Here is a 23,526-nt window from a genome sequence, read left to right as displayed (position 1 = left end):
ACACTGGTTTTTCCATTTTTCAATTCATATATATATATATATATATATATATATATATATATATATATATATATATATATATATATATATATATATATATATTCAGATGGATGGATGGATGGATGAGTATTGTCTTGTGTTAAGTGATTATGTTTTTATCTGATGGAGAATCAAGAAGAGAGATCAGAGCTTTTCAAATTGAAATATTGTAGGCCATGAATACAGGAATATCACTTTATGAATATAGCCATTACTATGAAAATATTTCCTGTGAATTTGACATGTTCGCTTGAGAGCATTCAAGTGCTGGAGGTGTTAAAACATCTGAGAACATAAATATGGTTAGTGAACAATATAAATAAATAATATAGACAAATCAAATTAATACAATTACGAGTTTTAATTCCTTTCCAGATGATAAAGAAAAAAATATGTATTACAGTAATCCTTCATTATTCTTCTATTAAGTTGAACGTCAGAAATGTAATTAGAAACATTTTAAATTTCTAATGCCTTAATGCCTTCTTTATCACTTTGTCAACTAGTAACATAAGGATTCCAGTCTTCACTTCCCACAAGAAAATTAACTAATGCTTTAGTCATCTGAAATGTTTTCAGTGACATAACTTTCTCAGAATCAAAGACGAGACAAAGAAAAACAAGATACACATTGAAAATAAACTACAATAAAACGACATAAATGCAATACAGGAAGGTAATGGAATCAGAGATGCTTTTTTACTGTAGGACTTTATTATTGTTTTAGGGCAGTGAAAAACAGTTGGGATTCTGTGCATGTGTGGGAGGGTTGCACAGGATTAAGGTTGGAGGATGCTGCCTGGAAGGTCATGCTCAGCATGCCTCTCTGGTTGGAGAGCGATAGAGGAGGAGTGACCTCAGGTTTCCAAGTGAGGAAGATAGCTGAGTGTAGAGGGTGGATCTACTATTACCACCACCAACAACCACTCCTCCTTACCTTATAGACAGCAACCAAGTGATGCTGTCCTTGGAGAATCTACCTGATAGACATGAGGAGCATTCAGTCAAAGGACAAAGAAGGAGTTTCTTTTAACAGGAGGCAGGGATCTGAATAAATGGTGGAAAAAAATCTAGAAAAAATCTTAATACCATCAATGAAGTAAAAAGGAAGCTGACTTAATTAATTGTGGACTGCATTAGATGACAAATGCATTGCAGATTTTCCTGAAAACTAGCTTTCCAATGCAGTCAAAGGCTGTAAGTTAAAGTTGATTATCAGTCAACAATTACCCCCCCCCCCCCATTAACAGACAGATTTTCTTTTTTAAAAAGCTGATAGTTTTAACGTGTTAGAACAAAAATGAGATCAACTTAGATGTCATTGTCATCATTCAAATTGAATAATTTTTTATGCGAACCTGACGAAAATCGTTCCAATATTTCCCCCTGAATGAAGATGTAGAGAAACTGTAGCTGATTTCCTGTTTTGAGCAGTGAAGGACTGAGGGAACAAGTACCCTGTAATAAAGCAGAGTAAGGTCAGCAGACTCCCAATGTGTCAGCACACTGTGCTGGATTAGCTGCTGTAAGCCTATTAAAGTGGTTTGGACTGGGTGGGCCAGCACAGTCTACACTTCACTCTTTACATGCAATGATGCAGGCTAGCTTGAAGCTGCGACCACAGTACGGCATGTGTCCTGTAGGAGTGTCCTTGACCAGCATGGTATTGGTAGACGCATCCCCACAGTCCTTTCAATGTTCTTTTAATGGGATGCAGAGAGCTCAGTTGGATAAGCTGCAGGACCAGGCTGACACCAGAACAAGTGCTGGAGAGGCTGGTCGGGCTGACTCTCCCACTGCACCTCCCCTGACACCACGTCACTGCCACTGTAGGGGGTGGGATGGGGGCGGGCTACGACCCTCAGGTATTCCTTGAAACATTACAGGCAATGGCAGAGGCATGCCAGGCTACCTGGCTACCTGTGCCGTTGGAAAGAGAGGCGCAGCTGTCAGGTCATGCTGACGGCCACACAGCCAGAAGAGGCGGAGGGTTGCAGCCGGCAGCTAGTGGGACGAGGCTATTTCCAGGTCCCCACGGCCCTGCCCTGGCTACGGGACACTAACCCCTTTCTCCCAGATCTGCCTCACCAGGTCCTGCCAGCGCTGACCCACAGAGGGCCACACCAATGCTAAGGCAGAAGTGTTAGAGATGTGGGTGACAGGACATCTGCGGCGGGAGTGTCCATTGATGGAGGTTGGTCACATGTCATTGGGGTCCCAAGAGGGACATACAGTGTTCGGGTAAGCTGCCAGGCTTTGGTGGACTCAGGCTGCATGCAGACATTCATTTTATCCCAACAATTCTAAAAAAAAAGACTAGTTACAAAACAGCTAACTGCAGAGGAATGTTTATTTAAAGAATTTCACTCAAGATTCAGATTTCATCACAGTACAAAAACAGCATTGGTAACAGTTACAAAGAATCTTATGGCTTTTAACAGCGATTAGAGCTTTCAAAAGGCATTAAAGGTACAGCTGCAATAGTTTGAATCTTATTTAATAGACCCCAATTTGTTGATGTAAATGGAGAGCCCTCTTCACACACTTAATGATGGACTTCTACAGGATCTAAAAGACACATACACTATACATTTATACATGTGTAAACATGTGTTATATTACTGCTCCCCTATGAGCTGTCCCAGGCAGGCATCTTCTCCTGACACTATAAAAGTCAGCTCAAATATCTTATGTATCAAAGTTGTATTGGCGATTTGTTTTGATCTATAGTTTTAGTATCCTAAATTTTATGTTTTATAGGCTTTTTCCATGAAAATCCCACATTCACTCAAGCTGGTGAATACTTCTGGCTTGAATGCTGGTGCGTCTGGCTGCCGCTACTGACCGGTACATTTTTTGACTTGGATTTATCGTTTTATTTTGTGCTTCTTTCTTCTTATTTTTCCTTTGTCGTCATTGTTATATTATGTGTTTTATTCTTTTTTTGCCCCGCTTGGCTCTTTTGCCATCAGAATTATTGTCTAAAGGCAAAGAAAGATGCCCAACAGATTTACTTTACCAAATGGACTATCCCGGCCTTGCTGTATTGGTATTTTTGATTCACCTTTTATTGTTTATTTTATTTTATTTTCACTTGCTACACACAGGACAGACATGACTGGGGGAAAGAAAAGGGAGAATGAAAGAGAGGGAGGGAAAGAGGGATGGTGATAAAGGGCAAAAAACAAAAACCAACAAAACAAACAGACAAAAAATGCATATATCAATCACCTGGATCACCTGTTGACAAAGAAAAAAGTGAAAACAAGCAAAAAAAAAAAAGCAAAAAAAAAAAAGAGCAATATAATAAAGAACATCATCGCGATAATCTATGTGAATATAACAGTAAATACTAAATATTGAATATTATTGTGCAGCACGTAGGATCAACAGCACACTTTGCTTTGAGGTAGGAGCCAAAAAGGGTGTAGTTTGTGTGTGTCATCACCCGTGTGTACACCTGTGAGCATGGACGCGCTTGTATTTAAAAGGTTCCTTCATGTAATGATCTGCTAAAGGGTGTGGGGGGGCCACAGCCTCATCCTCCAGGGCATGAAGCAGGTATGGAGGAGATCCAGGCTCCAGAGGCCCTCAGAGCACAAGAGACCAAGGAAGACCAACAGAGGGGCAGCCGAGCCACTGTCCCAGAAAGAGCTGAGGAGAGTCCCAGATGAGGGGTCACTCAGCAGCCGCGGAGCAGAAGCCAGGGGGGGTTGCAGTGACGTGCTCGTGAGCTCCGCCGGCAGCCAGCTGTGCCAGAGTGACCGAGCCCCAGGCCGAGAGGCTAGAGTTTAATTCTATTGTTAAGTGTCCTCTGGTGTCTTGAAAGGCACTTTCAAATAAGATTTATTATTATTACAACAGTCTTCTCTCAAGACATGTTTTGCACTTCATTGCTTACCAGACTTGGTGACAAATATGCTCATTTGATACTAGTATCAGGTATCAGGTCAACTAAAACTAGATGTGGAACATTTTGTCACTCACTGCAAATAATTTGCGACAACTTAGTAAATATGTCCCTTAGGCCTTTCAAGACCCCATGGAAATTTCAAAACAAGGAATAAAAATGCTTTTCATTGTGACTTTAATTGTGCCATTTACAAATAGTGCAAAATGCAGACAAAAAAAGAAAGTAAATTTAATGAAGACATTTTACTGAATATAATTAAGATTATCATTGACTGTTCACACCCTCCCGCTGATCCATGTAGCTGTCTGGAGGGTGCAGCAGATTGAAACGCAGCAGCTGCAGATCCACAACTTGCCGTTGCTCCTTTACATGGCCCCAGCACTCTCTGGGACCCCAGGCAGGTGGAGATGGGGGAGGCGGGTCAGAGTCAGCGGGATTGGAGTAGTTTTCCTCAGGATGCTGGTGGTTGTTGTTGGGGTCAGAAGGGGATAAGCTGCTGTTGCTGTGGCAGCGAACTAGGAATTTTCCCCGGTGGTGACGATGGTAGAACATGCCGGCAACCACCAGCAGCGCAAGAATTAGTGAGCTGAGCAGGAAGAAAAGGACGTATACACCTTTAGCTTCAGTGGACAGGCGTGAGCTGCAACCTGAAGGGAAAACAACCCCCCCAAACAAAACAGGAGATCAGCAGCTGAATTAAAGCAGAATATCTGCAAGTCTAACTAAGATTTCTGATATGGGTCAAGCATACCTGCAGCCTTCATGTCCACACAGATGGTTCCTCCTGATCCCAGGCGGGAGTTATCCTGAAAGCCTGCCCGGCAATGGCATGAGTAGGAGCCAAACTGGTTCACACAGTCTGCATTGATGTCACATTGAACAAGCTGGGTCCCACACTCATTAACATCTGAAACAGACATGCACGGAACTTTTAGCTGATAATGTGTTTAGTATTATATGCAAAAAACTATAAAAACTATGTAGTGTAATCAAATATATTTATCAGTAATCACTGTTTTTGACTCCTTCCTGTTTACAGATTTGTTAACATTACCAAGCAATTTTGGACACTTCCATACCTGCAGTCGACACAGACATGATGATTGCCTTTCTCAGATTTCCTTTCAAGTTGATACCAGTGGCGATGAGCCCCTGGAGAGCGGAGTGGATGCCCCTGTGGACATGCATGCCTCTAGGTCCCTGTCTAACTTGCAGCCAGAGGATGTACAGCACTCCTGCATGCAACCTGTGCACAAAACCTGTAATTATGTACCGTAAAATATACCTTAACAGTAAAGCAGCTTTATGGTCCATAGATCCCGCTTCATTGTGTAGTCTAAAACAGTCAGACTACACAATGACATAAGTTCAGGCGCTGCAGAGTGAGGTTTAATGTAATAAATACACCAGTCCACAGTTCTCAAGTGGAGTTTCCAGGATTTGTTTTTAGTATGGTAGCAAAAGAGGAAAAAGAATGAGAGAGGTGGGGAAAAGGTCTGCTCCTATATGCTGGATACAAAGTAAAAGGCACCCTTTTTTTCCCAAGTTGGACATGGAGTCCCAGAGTGACAGTCAAAATGTCCAAAATGTGAAGCAAATGAAAATTCCAACAACCACAGCAGAACAAAGTGTATCAGACAATGAAACGGCGATAGCAGACACTGAGCATAATTAACACAGATAAGAACAATCATGGGAAGACAGAGACAGGAACTAAAACTTACACAGAGCACTAAAGAAAACAGAATCAATAACTAGGGGACAAAAGCATAAACAGAAAGATAAGACAGAGGAGGACCAAAATAAGGAAACTGATCAAGTTAAACACATAAGAAATAAGAATATCAAAATTGGAGCCAAGGTTTAATACAAACCAGAATTTATAAACACTAGAACAATGAGGCAATCTAAACAGGTACCCTCCAAAGAAACTAAACAGGGACTTAAATAATACAATTTAAAACTTCAAACACTACAATAAAAGTAAAACCCTAAACAGAAACCCAAATTCAGCAACTTCAAAATCAACACAACACAGCACAAGAGCATAAAAATTGTAAAACAATTGACACAAAACAAAGTGGCAAAACTGTAGTGAAGCAGAAGAAATATCTCAAGTGTTCAAATTACATTTTACATCTGATCCCATCTAAACTTTCATCCAGTCGTGGTCGGTTTTGCAAGATTAGACCAATGCTATTTACGTGTGAAGTATTCAGTGTGGAGTTGCAGTTCTTTTCTGCATAGGTTCACTCAGAAAAGACAGTCTCATTCAAATGTTTTTAAATGTATTCAAAGACAAACTTATACTTCAGCATTAATGGAAAGACTTGTGAGGATGTTTTCTACAAACCTTTTTATTCTTTTGGAAGACACTGACAGTTGTGCATGCAGAGCCTCCAGCTGTTTGCTGATCTACAGAAACAAAAGCCATGTACAAAGTTTAGTCTGGGCCGTCACCATTTCTTAATGCGTCAGTGAAGCGTTGTTTTTAATATTTATTACAAAAACACCCAAAAAAACAAAAAACATGCACGTGCTACATATGACACGCACGTACACACACACACACACACCAAAGCTTTTACTGAAAGCAGCAGTGATCTGGCCAGGTTGTCCCAAGACTTCAGCAAATCCTGACTAAAGTTGATCTCTATAGCCACTTCAAACAGGTGATCTGTCAGAGAGATTTCAGAAGACCAAAACAAAGTCATTATAATAACAGTTTCACTGGTAGCTCCGATAAAATAAATTAAAGTTGATCTCCAGATTAGACATACAGGCATACACAAAGTTTGTACACACCTTCTCATTAAATGTTTTTTCTTTAATTTTACTACTTTCTACACTGTAGACATCAAATATATGAAGCAAGATGTATGTAAAAAAAAAAAAACCCTCTAAATATACCGTATTTCCCGGACTACAAAGCGCACCTGAATATTAGCCGCACAAGCTAAAATCAGGGGAAAATCCTGTTTTGTACATACATTAGCCGCACCTGACTAAAAGCCGCAGGTGTTTCAATGTTGACTTATCATATGTAAGAGAATATGCACAAAGGGAATTGTCAGGAAAGAGATGGCTGTTTGGAGACACACCCCTTTTATTAATATTTTGAAAAACAAGTTATGGGTACATATTTGCATAACTTTTTAGGTATATGTACAAGTACCGGTAATTACAAGTACGAAACATGTACTGTGCTTCATAAACGAGTAACAAATGTAGTACATAACAATAACCTACAGCACACCAGACAAAGAGATTCGGACTACCTTTTAGGCTCAGGTGCAGTGACACGGCTTTAACAAGAAGAAAAGTCAGTCATTCACCACCATCTTTCTCTTCTTCCTGCGCACTAAAACCCATAAAGTCCTCAGGCTCAGGATGGCTACGTCATCCACTCTCCGCTTCTCTCCTTCGTTGTCACTTTCAAAACCAAACAAATCCTCATTGTCAGTGTCGGAGTCGAGCACCCTCTGAAGGGCCGTGGCAGTGTCCTCCTCTCCATCATGCAGCAGTCCAGCCCTTCGAAATCCGTTGGTGATCATGGATGTTTTCACACTTTTCCACGTTGTCAGAATCCACTGGTGGAGTTGGGCATAACTTTCTTTTCGCAAGTTTATCGCCGCTCATCATCCAGGCCTCCCGCTGAACGTGTAGCGCTACTTTGAAGTTTGTTTTTCGCGCTACTTCGTACGGCACTACGTTGCCTGGCGGACGGACATGTGACCAACATACCACTCCTTCCGCCAGGCAACGTAGTGCCGGAGAACAGCGGAACAAACAAAACAAATCGTCTTATGATATCACAAAAATCATGGACAATCCATAGAAAAGCCGCACCTGACTAAAAGCCGCAGGGTTCAAAGCTTGTGCAAAAAGTAGCGGCTTATAGCCCGACAATTACGGTACTTTATATTTTAGATTCCTGAAAGTAGCCACCCTTTGCTTTCTTGACAGCACTGCAATTCCTTGGCCTTCTCTCAATGACCTTCAGGATGTAATCACCTGTCAGGGTTCATTTGTGGAATTTCATACCTTCTTAATGGAGTTGGGATGATCAGTTGTGTTTTGCAGAAGTCAGGTTGGTACAAAGCTGACAGCCCTATTTGACAACTATTAGAAATTATATCATGCCAAGAACCAATCAGCTAAATAAAGAGAAATGACAGTCCATCATGACTTTAAGAACTGAAGGTCAGTCAGTCTGGAAAATTGCTAAAACTTTGACTGTGTTGCCAAGTGCAGTCTCAAAAACCATCAAGCACTATGATGAAACTGGATGAGGATGCCCCAGGAAAGAAAGACCAAGAGTCAACTATTCATCCGAGTCACCAACCTCAGAAATCTGAAGTTAACAGCGATTAAGCCCAAATAAATGCCACACAGAGTTCCAGTCGCAGACACATCTCTACATCAACTGTTCAGAGGAGACTGTGTGAATCAGGCCTTTATGGTCAAATAGCTGCTAAGAAACCACAACTAAGGAAGACCAACAAGCAGAAGAGATTTGTTTGTGCCAACAAACACAAGTAGTGGACATTGTTGGGCATTTATTCAAAATTAAAAGGCACACAGAACCAGCATGGTTACCACAGCATCCTGCCATCTCATCTGGTTTGCATTTAGTTGGACCACCATGTATTTTTCAACAGGACAATGACCCCAAACACACCTCCAGGATGTGTAAGAGCTATTTGACCAAGAAGGACAGTGATGGAGTGCTGCGCCAGATGTCCTGGCCTCCACTGTCACCTGACCTAAAAAACTGAGATTGAGTGCAGAGTGAAGGCAAAAGGGCCAACAAGTGTTCAGCATCTCTGGGAACTCCTTCAAGACTGTTGGAAAACCAGCTCAGGTGACAACCTCATGAAGCTCATCGAGAGAATGCCAAGAGTGTGCAAAGCAGTAATCAAAGCAAAGGTTGGCTATTTTGAAGACTCTAAAGTATAAAGCATGTTATGAGTCATTTCATACTTTTATCTACTACAAAATTACATGTGTTCATTCATAATTTCGATGCCTTCAGTGAGAATGTACAATGTAAATAGTCATGAAAATAAAGAAAAAACATTAAATGAGAAGGTGTCCAAACGTTGGAGTGGTAGTTTATATATGTGGACACACACAGAGACTGTACAACAAGTCAAAGTAAGGAGGCTGAGGACTGGTGAATTCCAGAACCACCATCCAAGCTGAGACAAACATCCATGAGCACAACCAATAGCTACAACCAATTGTGTACTTAGTGAATACCTCAGGCAGCAGAAAGAAAGAAGAGGAGCAAGGAGAAGAAGCATCATGGAAGGACGAGCCCCTGTATGGTATAGACAGAGGAAGTGGCTGATATCCAGAAATCCTACCAGAAGCAGGACAAAGCTGGAGTGAAAGACAGCACACAGGCTCTAATCATGGCAGCACAGGAACAAGCCCTAAGTACAAGAGAGGTGGGGGTCTACCACACTGGGCAAGATCCCAGATGCAGCCTAAGCAAAGATGCCCCAACACATAACAGCAGGGTGCACCACAACCAAGTGGCCAGCATAGTATACAGGAACATCTGTGCCAACCTGAAAGTCCCAAGGTCAAAATAGGAGAAGCCCCTAGGGTGGTCAAGAATGAGTGAGCCAACATCCTGTGGGACTTATATAAAAAAAAGCTGGTGATGGCTAACGAACTGGGCATAGTAGTGGTGGACAAGCAGAAGAAGATGACCGTAGTTATAGATGTAGCAATACCAAATGACAGCAACATCAGGAAGAAGGAACATGAAAGGTACCAAGGGCTCAAAGAAGAGCTCGAGAAGATCTGGAGGATGAAAGTAACAGTGGTCCCAGTGGTAATCGGTGCACTTGGTGCAGTGACTCCCAAGCTAAGTGATTCGCTCCAGCAGATCTGAGGAATAACATCTGAGAACTCTTTTCAGAACAGCGCAGTCATATAAATAGCAAAGATACTGCACAGGACCCTCAAGCTCGCAGGCCTCTGGTAGAGGTCCCTAGCTTGAAGAACAGACCACCTGCAGGTGGTCTATCCTTCAAAAAAAAAATGAGTAAAAAATGCATTTTACTCATTTTTTTAATGAGTAAATCTATCTATAAAACATTTTTAAAATCCTGCTCATGACCAGACTGTGTGTTCAGCATAAGGTACAATGGCAATTTAGCCAGATAAAAAGAGAACCCACACTTCAGAAAATAAATAAATAAGACATTCTTGTTCGATACTCACCACCAGGAAAATGTTGAATTTCTGAGTCATTTTTCATGTTTGCTATGAGGGACAAAAAACAAAACAAAAACGACACAATAAAAACACAAAACAAAACCCCTCTCCGACTTCCCACGAATGAACCAGTTGTGTAATCCAGTGCTTATCTACACTTAACATAATTCAATACCACTCGACCATATAGATTATTTGTGTGCTTTTGTTTGGCAAAAAAAACATTTCTTTATAGTACATCCAAAAGTATCTAGAGTGCATCACTTATTCCACATTTTGACATATTCTTTCACATGCACTGTAATAATAATAATAATAATAATAATAATAAATTTTATTTATAGGCGCCTTTAAGACCCTCAAGGTCACCTTACAATAGCACAAACAATAACAGCAATACAGTATAATAAAACATGGCAAAATAAATTTTAGAAATAAGAGGAAAAAAAAGCATGAAAGTATAAAATCAACTATATAGTTTCTTTTCAGAGTACAAGTACAATCAACTAAATTTACCACAGGTGAACTGACCTCACCTCTGAGTGTCATTACAAAGGCTATAAATATTTATCTACATGTTCTATTTTTGTTTTTCTTTTTTTTTATTAAAGTGTAAAAATTTCAAGTTTTTCACTTTGTCATTGTATTGTTTTGTGGTGTGTGTAGAGTTTTGAGGTGAAAATGAATCAATCCCATTTTGGCTATAACGTCACAAAATGTTGAACAAGTGAAGCACTGGCAATACTTTCTGGATACAGTGTATTCTTGTGTTAGGGTTGAAGGGGCCTTAATTAAAAGGTTATAACAGGAAAACATTTAACATGTGGAACTTATTTTTACTCACGTATGGATCATGTATAGCTCTTTTAGAAAATCAAAGAGCAAGTTCAAATTTTAATAGCTGTTTAACCTGAAAATGTTCATTGAAAATTTGGTTGGTCATGATCTCATTTCAAAGAACTAAACATATCTTTATCAAGCGATATAATTACAGTTAGTCAATCCAAAAAAGACAAGTACCTGAAAGGTCCAGGAGAGTGTCTGTGTTCAAATGTACTCACAGTTCCCTCTGTGGTCCGACAGCGGCTCCACCACGTTAGGCTGAGGATGAGTCTGATCAGTGTGCTGTATTTCTTGTCTGTCAGAGGATGGAGAAAGCTGGACTGAGGTCTGACTGACCTCTGTTATGTTCTCCTTCACTGTCCAGCTCAGAGATGTGGTCTCATCCTCTGCAACAGTAGATTCCTCCTCATTCATTTGTTTTGCTGTTGTAGTGTCAGTGGTGACTTCCAGTTGGGTGCGAGTGATACCTCTCCCTGATCTGAAGGTCCTTTGGGTGGACACTGGTGCAGTTGGCATGGTCGTGTAGTTCCCAGCCAAGGACAGAGGGTTGTTTTTATCCACCTGAAGAAGGACAGACGACGGAGAGTTTTACAATGTTTTCTGGAATTTACAAGCAAAATAAAAAACAAGTACTGCAGATTTTTGCAAGATTATCTGGTCTTTATCATGTTTATACTTCTCTGGGTTTCCTTTTGACATATAGGGTCATTACCATTAATGTTTTAAGTTCCTGAGCAGTATCCAGTATGGCAATTTGATGATTAAGTAATGTATGTTGGATCTTATTGTAATCATATTACATTTATGTGTAATTCAGTATTTTATTAAATTCAGTTGTCACATTACAGTTAACCAAACAGCTATGTCACTGTTACTTGAGCTACATAGATTATATGAATGATGGGAAAATAAAAGAAAACTATGTAGCCTTGATTTTTTTTTAATGCTAACTCACACAGTAATGGCGTGACCTCACTTAATGTATGAAATATGACATAAAATGTGACATTTAAAAGAAAAATATTTTAGAAAGTTAATTTATTAAAGAGAAAATCAAAACAAAGTGCAGAAAAAAGCCTAAATGATTTACACTGCAGAGGAACTGAAAGAAGTTGCTAAACTTTTTTCTACATGTTTTTAATCAGTGAGTGAAATCTTTAACATTAGACAGTAATTTTACTAGGGCTGTCAACATTGACGCCAATTAATCCATCATCACAATTTACAAGATTACAATTTTTAAGGCAATTAAACCATCTGGAGCTCAGAATTTCTGAATTTCTGAAATGTCTCTGTCAACGCATTTTGGGCAGTTTGTCCAGTCTGTGCTCCATATGGGTTAAAACTTTTAATTGCGTTAATTGTGATGATGCGTTAACATTGACACTTTTTATCCATTCTTAAATTTAATAGTGAATATGCAGCTTTTGCCAGTGTTAGAAATATTGCCAGGCAGTGTAAGGCGTCTAAGACTAACACTGTGTCCACTCACCCAAGTGTTTGTGTCTGCAGGCATCTTGGGCTCCGTGGGTAGCTCAGTCATCCTTGCTAATTGTTCCTCATCATAACCATACCTCATCTGTTCCCTCTTTGTACCTGGTCCAGATTCAGTGAAGTCCATCAGCCCAGGAGATGTCTCTGACTCATTGCTTGTCTCTGTAAAGCCTTCCCCTGGGTTATAAATGACTGGCGATCCAAATGCCTGGTAGCGACCATAAAAGCCCCTGTACAGGGGGTTGGGCCAGCCACTAATCAGTAGCACTACATACAGAATATTGGAGGAGGAGGTGTATTTGGCCTCTTGCCAGCACTTCTGTAAGACTTTGTGTCCCGCTAAATCTCCAACTGGCTCGTCAATGTGGATTTGGTCCTGTTTGAGGTTACAGATGTCATCAGGGGTCAAATCCTCCAGGTAGAGATGAATCCTTTTACTCGGATCCACCTGGATTGTCCAGTTGCACCACAGGGGAGGATTGGAGCATAGGTAGTCCGGCGAGAAAAACTCACCACTGTCACTGTATAGCAACCGGTGACAACTCCGCAAAGCAAAGAAAGTGTTTTCAGCTCCAGAGTCTTCTGTGAACGGAATAGACAGACATGTCATTAAATGAACCGAAATGGTTTTATATATTATTACTAATGCAATTCACTTTTCAACCTAGTTGGCAGGTGCTGATTTCAGTACTGTATATAATCAACATATAGTTATGCATATTTTAAAATCAGGAAAATATACCAACATAATTCACTTTCACACTGAATAAAAACAATCAAATATTAACCTGTATAAGGAAAGGCTCTCCCATAAATCCATATGGGCGATGTCAAACTACCAAAATGAGGTACAGTTTATTTAGAATCCAATTAGCTCAAATATAATGGTCAGATTTCATAAGAAAGTTTGCATGTGTGTTGGTGATCAGGTTTTATGAAACTAAAATCAGTTTGTTAGCACAGGCTGAAACATTTAGACTTACAAAATAACATATAAACAAGTTAAACATTTGCAGACTCACCTGGAGGCTGCTCAATATCTTCTTCATTCACCTAAAGACAGAAAGAAATACACAATTAAACTGTTAACACAAATCCGAAAGAGGTTATCAGTGAAGCACAATAACTTACCTGTGCATTACAGTCAAATGTCAACAAAAATATGAGCAGCACACACTTGAAGTTTATGACGGCTGTTTGTTTCATTTTCGTATGCAGTTAAATTACTGAAATTTGGGAAGCAACAAAGTCAATCTGATCCTCTCAGATTCAGTTCAACAGCTATTTCCTTTCCTGTCTCTGCAGGTGAATTGCATCAGTTAGTTGATTAAGTTTCCTTTTACTGGCTAGTAATATCCATTTTATCCAGCAGAGGGCAGTGTAATATTTATTATTGGGCTGGCGCTTTCTGCTTTAAAGACAAAGCTGAAGACACTGCACCTATTTTATTTAGGGGTTTAGGTTTTATCTGCTACAGATGTTTGCTGTGTTTGAGTTTCATAAACTATTTATTTTAATTTTTTCCAGGCAAAAAAATAATACCAAAAATCACATGTTATAATTTATGAGATTAGAACACTTTATTGTCGGACATTCAAATACAGATTAGTTTAAAATTTACCACAACAACACACAATAACAAGAGACAGTTTTCATTTATTGAGAGTGAGGAGCAGATGGGTGGGAGTAATGGCTAAAACAATGTCAACAAAACTTAATCCTTATTCAGTCAACCATGGAAAATTGTTGCATATGAGCCAAACTCACTTTACTGCTTATTCAAATACACACATACAAATAAGCAAGAAAAACAGTTAAAATAATATTTCATAAATTGAATTATGGAAGTCTGTGAAAATATGTGTCATGTTTCTGTCACAGCAACACCCAGTGTCGGATCACTTTAACTTTTATTTCATTTCTTTAACTTGGTCATGTCAGTTAAGGCTGAAAAGCAGTGATATTAAAAATAAGACTCCTGCTTATATTTTTCCTGGTGCTTCTATCCATGTTTTTATGATGCTTTGAATTATAAGAGCCTTCAGATGTGTGAAAAGTGAAAATGTGTATTAAGAAGAAAATGTAAAAGCAAACATGCGCATGATAATCATGTTTTTTGTTTCTTTTTTTGTGGCACGGCTGTTATATTGGAGTAATAGCAGTGATATTCAGACATTGTCTGATCTATTATTTCATCTACTAAATGTAGCGCCATCTGCAAATCTAAAAATGTAGCTCTAAATGTTATATACATTGTGCAAACGTTCAGCCACAGTTTGATGCTCAAGCTCTATTACCTTATTGAGTTACCTGCTTTTGTTCATTTTATTAGCAAGTGGTGAAGATTTGGATTTGACCAAATAAAAGTGGGATGAAAACAGAAATAACAGCTGGACTGTTTACCAGCAAACACATCCATTAAACAACAAATATTAACAAAGTAGTGAGCTATGTTGAGCTTCTTTGTCATGAAGGTGGCTTTCTTTTTGCCTGCATAAATCACCATGGTAACATATACTTACCGCATAACTTACACCAAGTTCCAGGTTAAGTTCTGAATTTCAGTTTAAATTTGGCGGGAAGCATCACATGATCAATAATACTTTTATTTAAAGAATGTTTTTTGTCTTTTATAGATTCTCTGCTGAAGGTATCTGTATATACAATCTGTTTAACCTCACTTTACTCACGTCACTAAATGAAGCCCAGTTGTGAAATTACAGCAGTGCAAACGGTGTGTCATGTGTAATGCATGTATTCAATTGCACAAACTGTATAAAGGTTTGGTCTGTTTGCCAAGTCTCTTTAACATTGTTTTAATGCAGCTAATAAAACATAGATTAGAAAATTGAATAGTTGCATTTGTAGATGATTTATGATCAATGATTTCCAATCAATAACATTTATTTCACTTTCATCTGACTACAAACAAAATGTCTTCTTTATTAGGCTACAGAAGAGTATCAGACCTGAACACACTGAGTAACATTTACTGATTAAATGTATCAAAGTTTCAGAGTTCAAATACAAAGCTGTTAGAAGTTGTGTTAGAAATAAAGAGCAACACCAAGAGCACACAGAGCGGTAAAATAAAAATAACTCAAGCTAAAACAAGTCACCTGGATCAGTGACAAAACAGCACATTACTCTTGTATTTTATTTACAGCATATGTGTTGCATTTTACTGTTTATATTATATGCAGCATTTCTTTCTGAATCTTTAGTGTTCTCTGTCACTCATGTTGAAAGCTAGATTTAATTCTGGCTGTAGCTCAGGTGGTAGAGCAGGTCATCCATGATCGGAAGGTTGGTGGTTCGATTCCTGGCTTCCCCTAGTCTACATGCCAAATATCCTTGGGCAAGATACTAACCCCAAATTGCTCTCCGATGCATCCATCGGAGTATGAATGTGTGAATGTTAGTTATGAAGCACTTAGAAAGATATGGGTGAATGTACAAGTTGTGTGAAGCGCTTTGAGTGCTCAGATGAGTAGAAAAGCGCTATATAAGAACCACTCCATTTACCATTCTCATCTGATACATTTTTTGTGGAAGAAGAGTCAAATGACACATCAAATCCCCCCACAGCCTGAAGCAGAAGGCCTGAGCTACCAAAGAAATCTGATACTGTGATAGCCACGGATTTCAGGATCTGTCAAGACAGCTAATGCAGAGAAGGCCTCACTATGTGGAACTTGCTTGTGAAGCAAATTTAATATCTTTAATATCTTTGGACTTTTTTTAGATTACATCTGTTTTAACTTTAGTCGAGTGAGGTTCATTTATGCCCTTTATACTGTTGACATAAAATACATTATTTTGTATAAATTTGCTGCATCTTGAGGAAGCATACAAAATTCAGAGACACTGGAATTTTTTAATGATTAAAACAATGTTGGGGGCAAAGCTTCACAAAGAGTCATCTGTGAATGGAACAGACATACATGCCATTAAATGAACAGAAATGATTTTATATATTATTACTAATGCAATTTCAACATGTAAATTAATCAGAACGTTTTTTTTGTATGTAATTTGTATAGTTTTTTTTTCTTTCTTATTTTCTTTTCTAAATGTACTTGTATATTGTTCACATGTTGAAATAAATTACCAATCAAGCAATTCACTTTTCAACCTAGTAGGCAGGTGCTGATATCAGTACTGTATAAAAATCAACATATAGTTATGCATTTTTTAAATCAGGAAAATGTACTAACATCATTCATTTTCAGGATGTTCATTTTTACTTCATGTTAGTTCTCAAAGCGTTTATTGTGTTTTTAAACATACTGAATGCCTCAAATTGTAAAAATGCATCAGATCAATCAAATGTCTCTTTCAACAAAATACTACAGATTCAGAAAAAAAAAATGCTCCATATAAAACTAAACAGTAAAATGCAACACATATCCTGTAAATAAAAAGTAGCAACCCTGTTGAACTTTGATTTGAAAAATATAGACTGGAAGGATTGAAAATGACTGACGAACTCAGTATTGCAAACAGCCATTAATAAAGCTTTCACTGGCAGTCCAGCTCAGGTTGGACAACAAAGGGCCAAATTGTTAACATCTCCTGTGGAGTTCGGCTGTGAACCAGCATCAAGTTCCTGTGGATACAAGGATTGTCTTTATACTTCTTTTCAATGTCAAATGTCTTGAAGCCATTGTGCTTCTCAGGAACAAGACCCAGCTTCTTGAGACACATCCCAGTATATACATCATCAATGGGAAACAGCACTACTTGCTGAGAAACATTGTGTAGGCGTATCGCCAACTCCCCAGAGTACAGATATCCTCCACCGCCAGCATAGGGAGGATAGTTACCCACAAACACACTCTCTGGGATAAAGTATTTAAGTTTCTTGTCTCTGTGTGGCCCAGCATTTATTATAACATCGCCTATGAACAAATCCTTGGACTCACCCTCTGGCAGGCCTTCCAGATAGTTAACAATTCTTAAGGTGTTCACAAAGACGTCGTCGTCGCCCTTAAGAACAAACCGAGCTTGAGGACAGTGTTTGGTAAACCACTCCAGAAAGAGGACCTCTTTCAGAGTTAGGTTTAAGAAGCTGTCTCTGTAGTCCCATTGAAGTATGTCTTTGTGAAGCTTTGCCTCATGACTCAGTAACTCCTGCAAGTCTGGGAAGTGGTCTGACGACAAGACGTTGCCTAGCAGGAACACTGTTACCACAGTCTGGTTGGCTAAGACTCCTGCTTGTCCCCAAGTTTCACGAATGGTCTGCCGCCTTTCAAAATGAGAGATCAAGGACTTGACAACCAGCAGTAGGAAAGGTTTTTCACTACAAACATGGGGCTGATTTATTAACATAGGGTATGTCCTACAACGCATGTACAAAAGAAAGTCCTGGAATTGCTTTGGTAGGGAGTTGTAGTCAAAGATACGCCTGGGCACTCTGTAGTCCGGTTCACACGGGTCCAGAGGTCCAGTGTCATTGAGCCAATCTGGCAGTGTGTTGCGTGACGTGCTGGAGAACACAGAGTTAAAGTTGGGGTTGTAAATGAAATCCAAGCATTGCTGCTCCTTGTTCCAGAAGGTTTCATTCAGTATGTGTTTACTCCAAAACCTCTTGGATGGGATGTGAACTTTGTGATGGCCACTTGTCTTGTGTCCAAGGTTCCATGACACGCTTATCACGACACAGATGAAGACGTTAAGCATCATCATGTAGCAGAAAGCCTTTATTTTATGGCGACATAGAGCCACGCTGCCTCCCCTCTGCATCTAGACATGAGAAAAGATATTCTGTTTTCAAAAAGATAGAGAAAAAAAACATCTGCAGTGTCGTTGCATTACAGGCAAACTTACAACAAAGCCAGGATACAAAGGAGCACTTGGAAACATGGAGACTATTAAGTTGAGCCTGAAGGCGCTAACAGGAGTAAAACTGAACGAATCTGTGACAGCAGGCCAGTGGCAAGCTTAATTTCCCCTGGTTTTGTTTTAGAGCTGTGACTGGCTGCACACAAAGCTCCATTTTCATTCCTAATCCTCGAGGAATGGCCTGCGAACATTTTTCCGCTCATCTTGACAGACAGGAGTCACACATTTTCAATTGAGCAGTGCACATGACACCAATCTGTGTACTGCCTGCTCATAAATAAAATTTACATATGTACCACTTGATGTCACTGTTTCTCTGGTAGTAGTACGCCTACAGTATATATTTGGTAGGTTGTGTTTTTCGACTTTTACAAAGCTTATATATGGATATACATGTATTACTCAGATAACTGATCGAACAGTCAATGTTTATGGTTATCTCAGTGCTGGAGTTTTTAATAAGAGACTCAAGTAGTAAATAAACCTGCATGCATCTGTGTACGCTCATCACACTGGGAAAACAAAAAAACAAACAAAACACCCAACGCACAGTCTGTTAAAGTTCATTTGAAATCAAACCTGATTTACAGCTTACAGCTGATAATGAGGGTGCAAACTGTCGGGTATGTTCATGTGTGAGCTTAATTATTCACAAAATCCTTCAAGTAAGATAAACTTATTTGATGAATATGGTGAAAATCCAGATCGATCTTACTAATTTGACTGATAATGATGTTATTACTTTAATACTGGTAAAAAAAATAAATAAATTGCAAGCTATTGGAACAATTTGAAAATAGTCCCTATCCTTTTCCCTGGTGTTTAGGATTAAAATGCTGTTTTGTAGCTGGTCCGGTCTATAAAGATGCGAAAACTCATTGTTCTTTCCTGATCATTCCTCCTCACTAACATCTTGTAGAGGTGTGCAGCATTGGGCCCCGTCTAACCTTTTTGCTCTTCCCACTTTCATTGTGCAATATTTAGTGCTGCAACAGCACCTATTTTATTTATGTATTATTTAAATACAAGCTTCTCAACCAATAGGCAAAGAGCAAAATTAAAGCATTCCTCATTTCACTAATTATAGGCTGCAATCAATATGCTCCTATCTTCAGATCATTTTAATAAAATATATAAAAGGCTTTTATTTGAAAATAAATAAACGTTAAACTGGACAAGATAAGCGACTCTTTAAAAATTCGAATCATTCATCTTACTGTAATGCTGTTTATTTTGCTAAAATTTTACTTTTAAAAGTATAAGTGACACATCGGTGCTATTTTTAACAAAGCTTGTGGAAATATTTATTTCGGCTCCCTTTACTGGAACATCTGCCCCCATTTCACCTTATTCATAGCATCCTGCTCTGCCGCACCAGTCCTCTGTATGTCCTCTTTCAGTACATCCATGAATGCTCTCTGTGGTCTCTCTCCTCTTCTCCTGCCTTGCAGCTCCACATTTAACGTCCCTTATTCAATATATCCACTATCACGCCACTGTACGTGTCAAACTTGCCTCTCTAACTTTATTTCAAATGCCTGGCCTGAGTTGTCCCTCTGATATATTAATTTCTAATATTGTCCTGATCTTTGGATGGCTGACCCTCATCAATCTTCACTTGCTCTACTCCTTACAACTTCCTTGTCAGACCTGTTTCCATCTCATTCAGGTACTTGTATTCTGTCTTGCTTCTAGTGGCTTCATTTTCCCAGCTCAACCTCTCCAACCTAACCTCTGACAGCTCTCTACTCTCACTACAGATCGCAGTGTAAACATTACAGTCTACGGAGTCTACGGAGTCTGACCTCATCTGCTACAAAAATTGTAGCTTGGCAGCATCAGACGGTAGTCTGTAGATGGCTTTAGGACGTCTAGTCTGTCCATCACCATAGCAAACAAAAGGGGAAATCATACGGCTGCTCGCTGATCATCAACTCTCTCCTTAACAACCCCTTCCTCCTCAAATTACTCCTTCCATCTTCTCAGTACACTTGCTTTACTTGTTAGCACATTTCCATTCCTGTCCTTAATCACTTTAACCTGTCTTGGTACATTCTCATTCATACAGGCGAGGAAATCCATCATCATGAAATGAGTGATGAAACACTTCTCCCACTGAAAACGCTGCGTCCAGATGAACAGAATCAACTTTTTGGAACATCCCGACCTGTTGCACATCCTTCCCAGCCCGATCTCGCTGTCTAAAAAAATCAAAAATAGTCCTTTTCTTCTTCATTAGTGTTCAGTCTCACATCGAACTCAGTATGAGCCTTCTCCTTTGCCACCTCTCCCTTTGCTGTGTGCCTAGCGTCCCAATAACCTTTCCACTTACATAGTTTTCCCACTTTTTTGTTGCTAAACTCTTCCTTTAAATACTTCCCTGTACTTCATTCAAGTCTGTTTGTGCTCTTTCCTCCGTCCAAAGGATAAATACCTTCTTAGCTGCTAATTCAGCTGTACTTTCCCAGTCATCAGGTAACTTTTCCCTACCACCCAGAGCCTATTTCAAGTCTTCCCTGAACTCTGCGCAATATTCTTCTTTCTTCAACTTAATCTTTATATCTGCATTCATTTCAGACTACCATCTGACCCTGCCAAGCTCAATTTTTCCCTGACACCACCTTGCCGTCTCCTGGTTTTGTGTTAAAAACAATTAAATGCAATTATCTTAATTAGAATTCATGATGTGTTGAGAATGACCATAATGTGCACATTTTTAAACACATCTGTCCACCTATGTTTTATAGGATCGCTGCTCGAAAAAAACAAAAATGCAAAAACCAAAAGAAAACAAAAAGAAAAGTTCACGACACTTTTATTTTAATTCCTACTTTTAGACCGCAGATATTATCTTGAAGAGCGCACAACTGTCCTCTCATGCAGCATAAGACTGGAAATTTCTGGCAGCTATTTAAATTAGTAACACACATACCTTTCAGATTCGCTCTATCATCAGGCTACTACTTCGGCACCTGCACCTTCCTCATCCCGCGGAGGGATCGCGTTTTACACATCTCGGCGTTCCAGAATCTCCTTTAAAATCTGCGAATCGGACGCTTCGTAAATTATCAGAGATGATCAAACCTCGCAAATATCTCCTTTGTACCATCCTCAACAAGGCTAATACTAGAAGCGTCCGTCCTTCCTGTGTGTTGCGGGTAGTGACTCCTCCCTAATTTCAAGAGCGTGCTCAAGAGGCTGGATAGAGGCTTCGGGTCCCCAGGCTCAACAGACTATCCGGCAGTTCAGTTAGTACTTAAAATGTTTCAGTGCCGGGAATATGAGAGAAATTTGCATTTGGGAAATGTTGATGGAAACAAAAGTGTATGCAAATCAAAAATCATACAGGTTTAGGCCGTGCTTACCCTCGACAAAAGATTTGATTCACCACTGGTTGTTGGTTGCTGTTCTGAGCCCAAGTCTGGCAAAACAGACCTAAATATATATATATATATATATATATATATATATATATATATATATATATATATATATATATATATATATATATATATATATATATATATATATATATATATATATATGAATGAACCAACTTGCAAGATCAACGTGAAAGTTTTTAATAAGTGAATTTTTTCATTTGTTTTGGTCCAAATCTTTGCTTTGGCCATCTCTATCTTTGGTTTAGGGATCCTCGAGACATTTTAGAAAGAATCTTCCAAAATACTATATACAGTATGAATTGCTTCAAAGCGACTTTATACTGTTATAATGTCATGTCAGTCAAAAAACCAGACTATTTCACCAGTTCACATTTATTATCAGGATAATAACCACTTGGTAAAAATCATTCTCCAGGCCACTTCATGTTTTTTTTTTTTTAAACATACTAAGTTGGACTTTTAGTAGTCTTACTAGCCTTTCTCCAAACTATGGATTGTCTAGAGATGGTTGCTGTGAAAATGTGAATGCTAGCTTTTTGGTGTTACTGCAGTTAAAAACACAATAATTACATCTGAAGAGTAAGGACTGATGCAAGATGGAGAATCAAGTTAAGACTTCTTTTATGCTGTCTCAGATCCATCCTACAGAACTACATGAGGTGCAGCAGCAACAGTAGTATAATGTCAATAACACTGTTTAGGACTAAATGAAAGGTCAAAAGACGTCAGAAAAGTATAATGATTTAATGTTACATGTATTAACCATCTTTAAAGATGTAAGGTCTCCAGGTTTACATTTAAATATGTATGAAACTATATTAAGTACTGTACCAAAGGTTGAATTGCAGCATGACGTTATTTTAAATACACCAAATGAAACGAAGTCTTTTCTCCTTATCCCTGCATTAAGATTTGAATTATTGTATTACAGTTTTGATGTGCCACTGGAAATCAAGCACTGAGATTCTGAAGGTTTTTTTCCTCTTAAGAGTTAATGAAACACCAAGAATGTACGGGGCTGTAGTTTATTACCACTGCCTTAAAGTAACCTAAACTTCTTTTATTTGCTTGAGGAAAAACAATTGTGCAGTGCTTATCTGTGTAACATAGACTTCCTCCTTTTACCTTTGGACTGTTCTGTGCTTACTGTGCTTACCTAACATCATATGATAAGAGCCTGATTACTATCCATATTTGTGTGTGTGTATATATATTAGTCTTTGTTCTTCAAGCTTGGGTCCTCTACCAGAGGCCTGGGAGCTCGGGGGTCACTGCACCTAGTGCTCCGATTACGACTGGGACCACTGTTATCTTCACCTTCCATATCTTCTCTGAGACCCTGGTACTTCTCCAGCTTCTCATGTTCCTTCTTCCTGATGTTGCTGTCGTTCGGTTTCGCTACATCCATCACTATGGCCGTCTTCCTTTGCTTGTCTACCACTACTATGTCCAGTTGGTTAGCCACCACCATTTATGTCCGTCTGTACCTGGAAGTCCCACAGATGTTCCTGTACACTATGCCGCCCACTAGATTATGGCGTTCCATGTATGCCCTGCCTGCTAGCATCTTGCACCCTGCTGTTATGTGCTGGATTCTCTCTGGGGCATCTTTACACAGCCTGCACCTGGGGTCTTGCCTGGTGTGATAGACCCCAGCCTCTATGGATCTTGTGCTCAGAGCTTGTTCCTGTGCTGCCATGATCAGTGCCTCTGTGTTATCTTTCAGTCCAGCTTTGTCCAGTCACTGGTAGGATACAC

At 39.2% G+C, this 23,526-nt stretch overlaps 2 protein-coding genes and 1 long non-coding RNA gene across 8 annotated transcripts; 1 reads left to right on the top strand and 2 right to left on the bottom strand.

The window, feature by feature from the left end:
* The first annotated feature begins 1,862 nt into the window (after positions 1–1,862).
* On the top strand, positions 1,863–7,663 carry LOC146517586 (uncharacterized). Its single transcript, XR_014874646.1, has 2 exons — positions 1,863–2,280; positions 4,992–7,663. It is a non-coding gene; the product is annotated as an uncharacterized LOC146517586 (long non-coding RNA).
* On the bottom strand, positions 4,110–13,839 carry LOC146517585 (uncharacterized). 5 transcript variants are annotated; one of them, XM_085163491.1, is made up of 12 exons: positions 13,652–13,839; positions 13,543–13,573; positions 12,519–13,102; positions 11,494–11,587; positions 11,363–11,412; positions 11,245–11,284; positions 10,190–10,231; positions 6,529–6,629; positions 6,306–6,367; positions 5,032–5,198; positions 4,704–4,859; positions 4,110–4,599 (listed from the first exon to the last, which is right to left on the bottom strand). In XM_085163491.1, exons 1-12 carry the CDS (start codon positions 13,724–13,726, stop codon positions 4,217–4,219), a joined length of 1,785 nt encoding a protein of 594 aa, XP_085019617.1. In that variant the 5' UTR covers positions 13,727–13,839; the 3' UTR covers positions 4,110–4,216. The 5 variants fall into 5 exon arrangements, with proteins under 5 accessions (XP_085019617.1, XP_085019613.1, XP_085019614.1 ...); XM_085163487.1 differs by having other exon boundaries at positions 11,363–11,587; XM_085163488.1 differs by having other exon boundaries at positions 11,245–11,412.
* Positions 13,840–13,951: 112 nt separating this feature from the next.
* LOC146517584 (N-acetyllactosaminide beta-1,3-N-acetylglucosaminyltransferase 2-like) lies at positions 13,952–21,789 on the bottom strand. 2 transcript variants are annotated; one of them, XM_085163493.1, is made up of 2 exons: positions 21,730–21,789; positions 13,952–18,265 (listed from the first exon to the last, which is right to left on the bottom strand). In XM_085163493.1, the coding sequence occupies exon 2, from the start codon at positions 18,263–18,265 to the stop codon at positions 17,042–17,044; it is 1,224 nt and encodes a 407-aa protein (XP_085019619.1). In that variant the 5' UTR covers positions 21,730–21,789; the 3' UTR covers positions 13,952–17,041. The 2 variants fall into 2 exon arrangements, with proteins under 2 accessions (XP_085019619.1, XP_085019618.1); XM_085163492.1 differs by lacking the exon at positions 21,730–21,789 and adding an exon at positions 21,297–21,721.
* Positions 21,790–23,526: the final 1,737 nt, after the last annotated feature.

The sequence above is a fragment of the Neolamprologus multifasciatus genome, chromosome 6 (genome assembly GCF_963576455.1).
Source record: "Neolamprologus multifasciatus chromosome 6, fNeoMul1.2, whole genome shotgun sequence".
Classification (NCBI taxonomy): Eukaryota; Metazoa; Chordata; class Actinopteri; order Cichliformes; family Cichlidae; genus Neolamprologus; species Neolamprologus multifasciatus.
The sequence above is the reverse complement of the archived record's forward strand: the minus strand, read 5'-3'. Positions and strand labels throughout refer to the sequence as shown.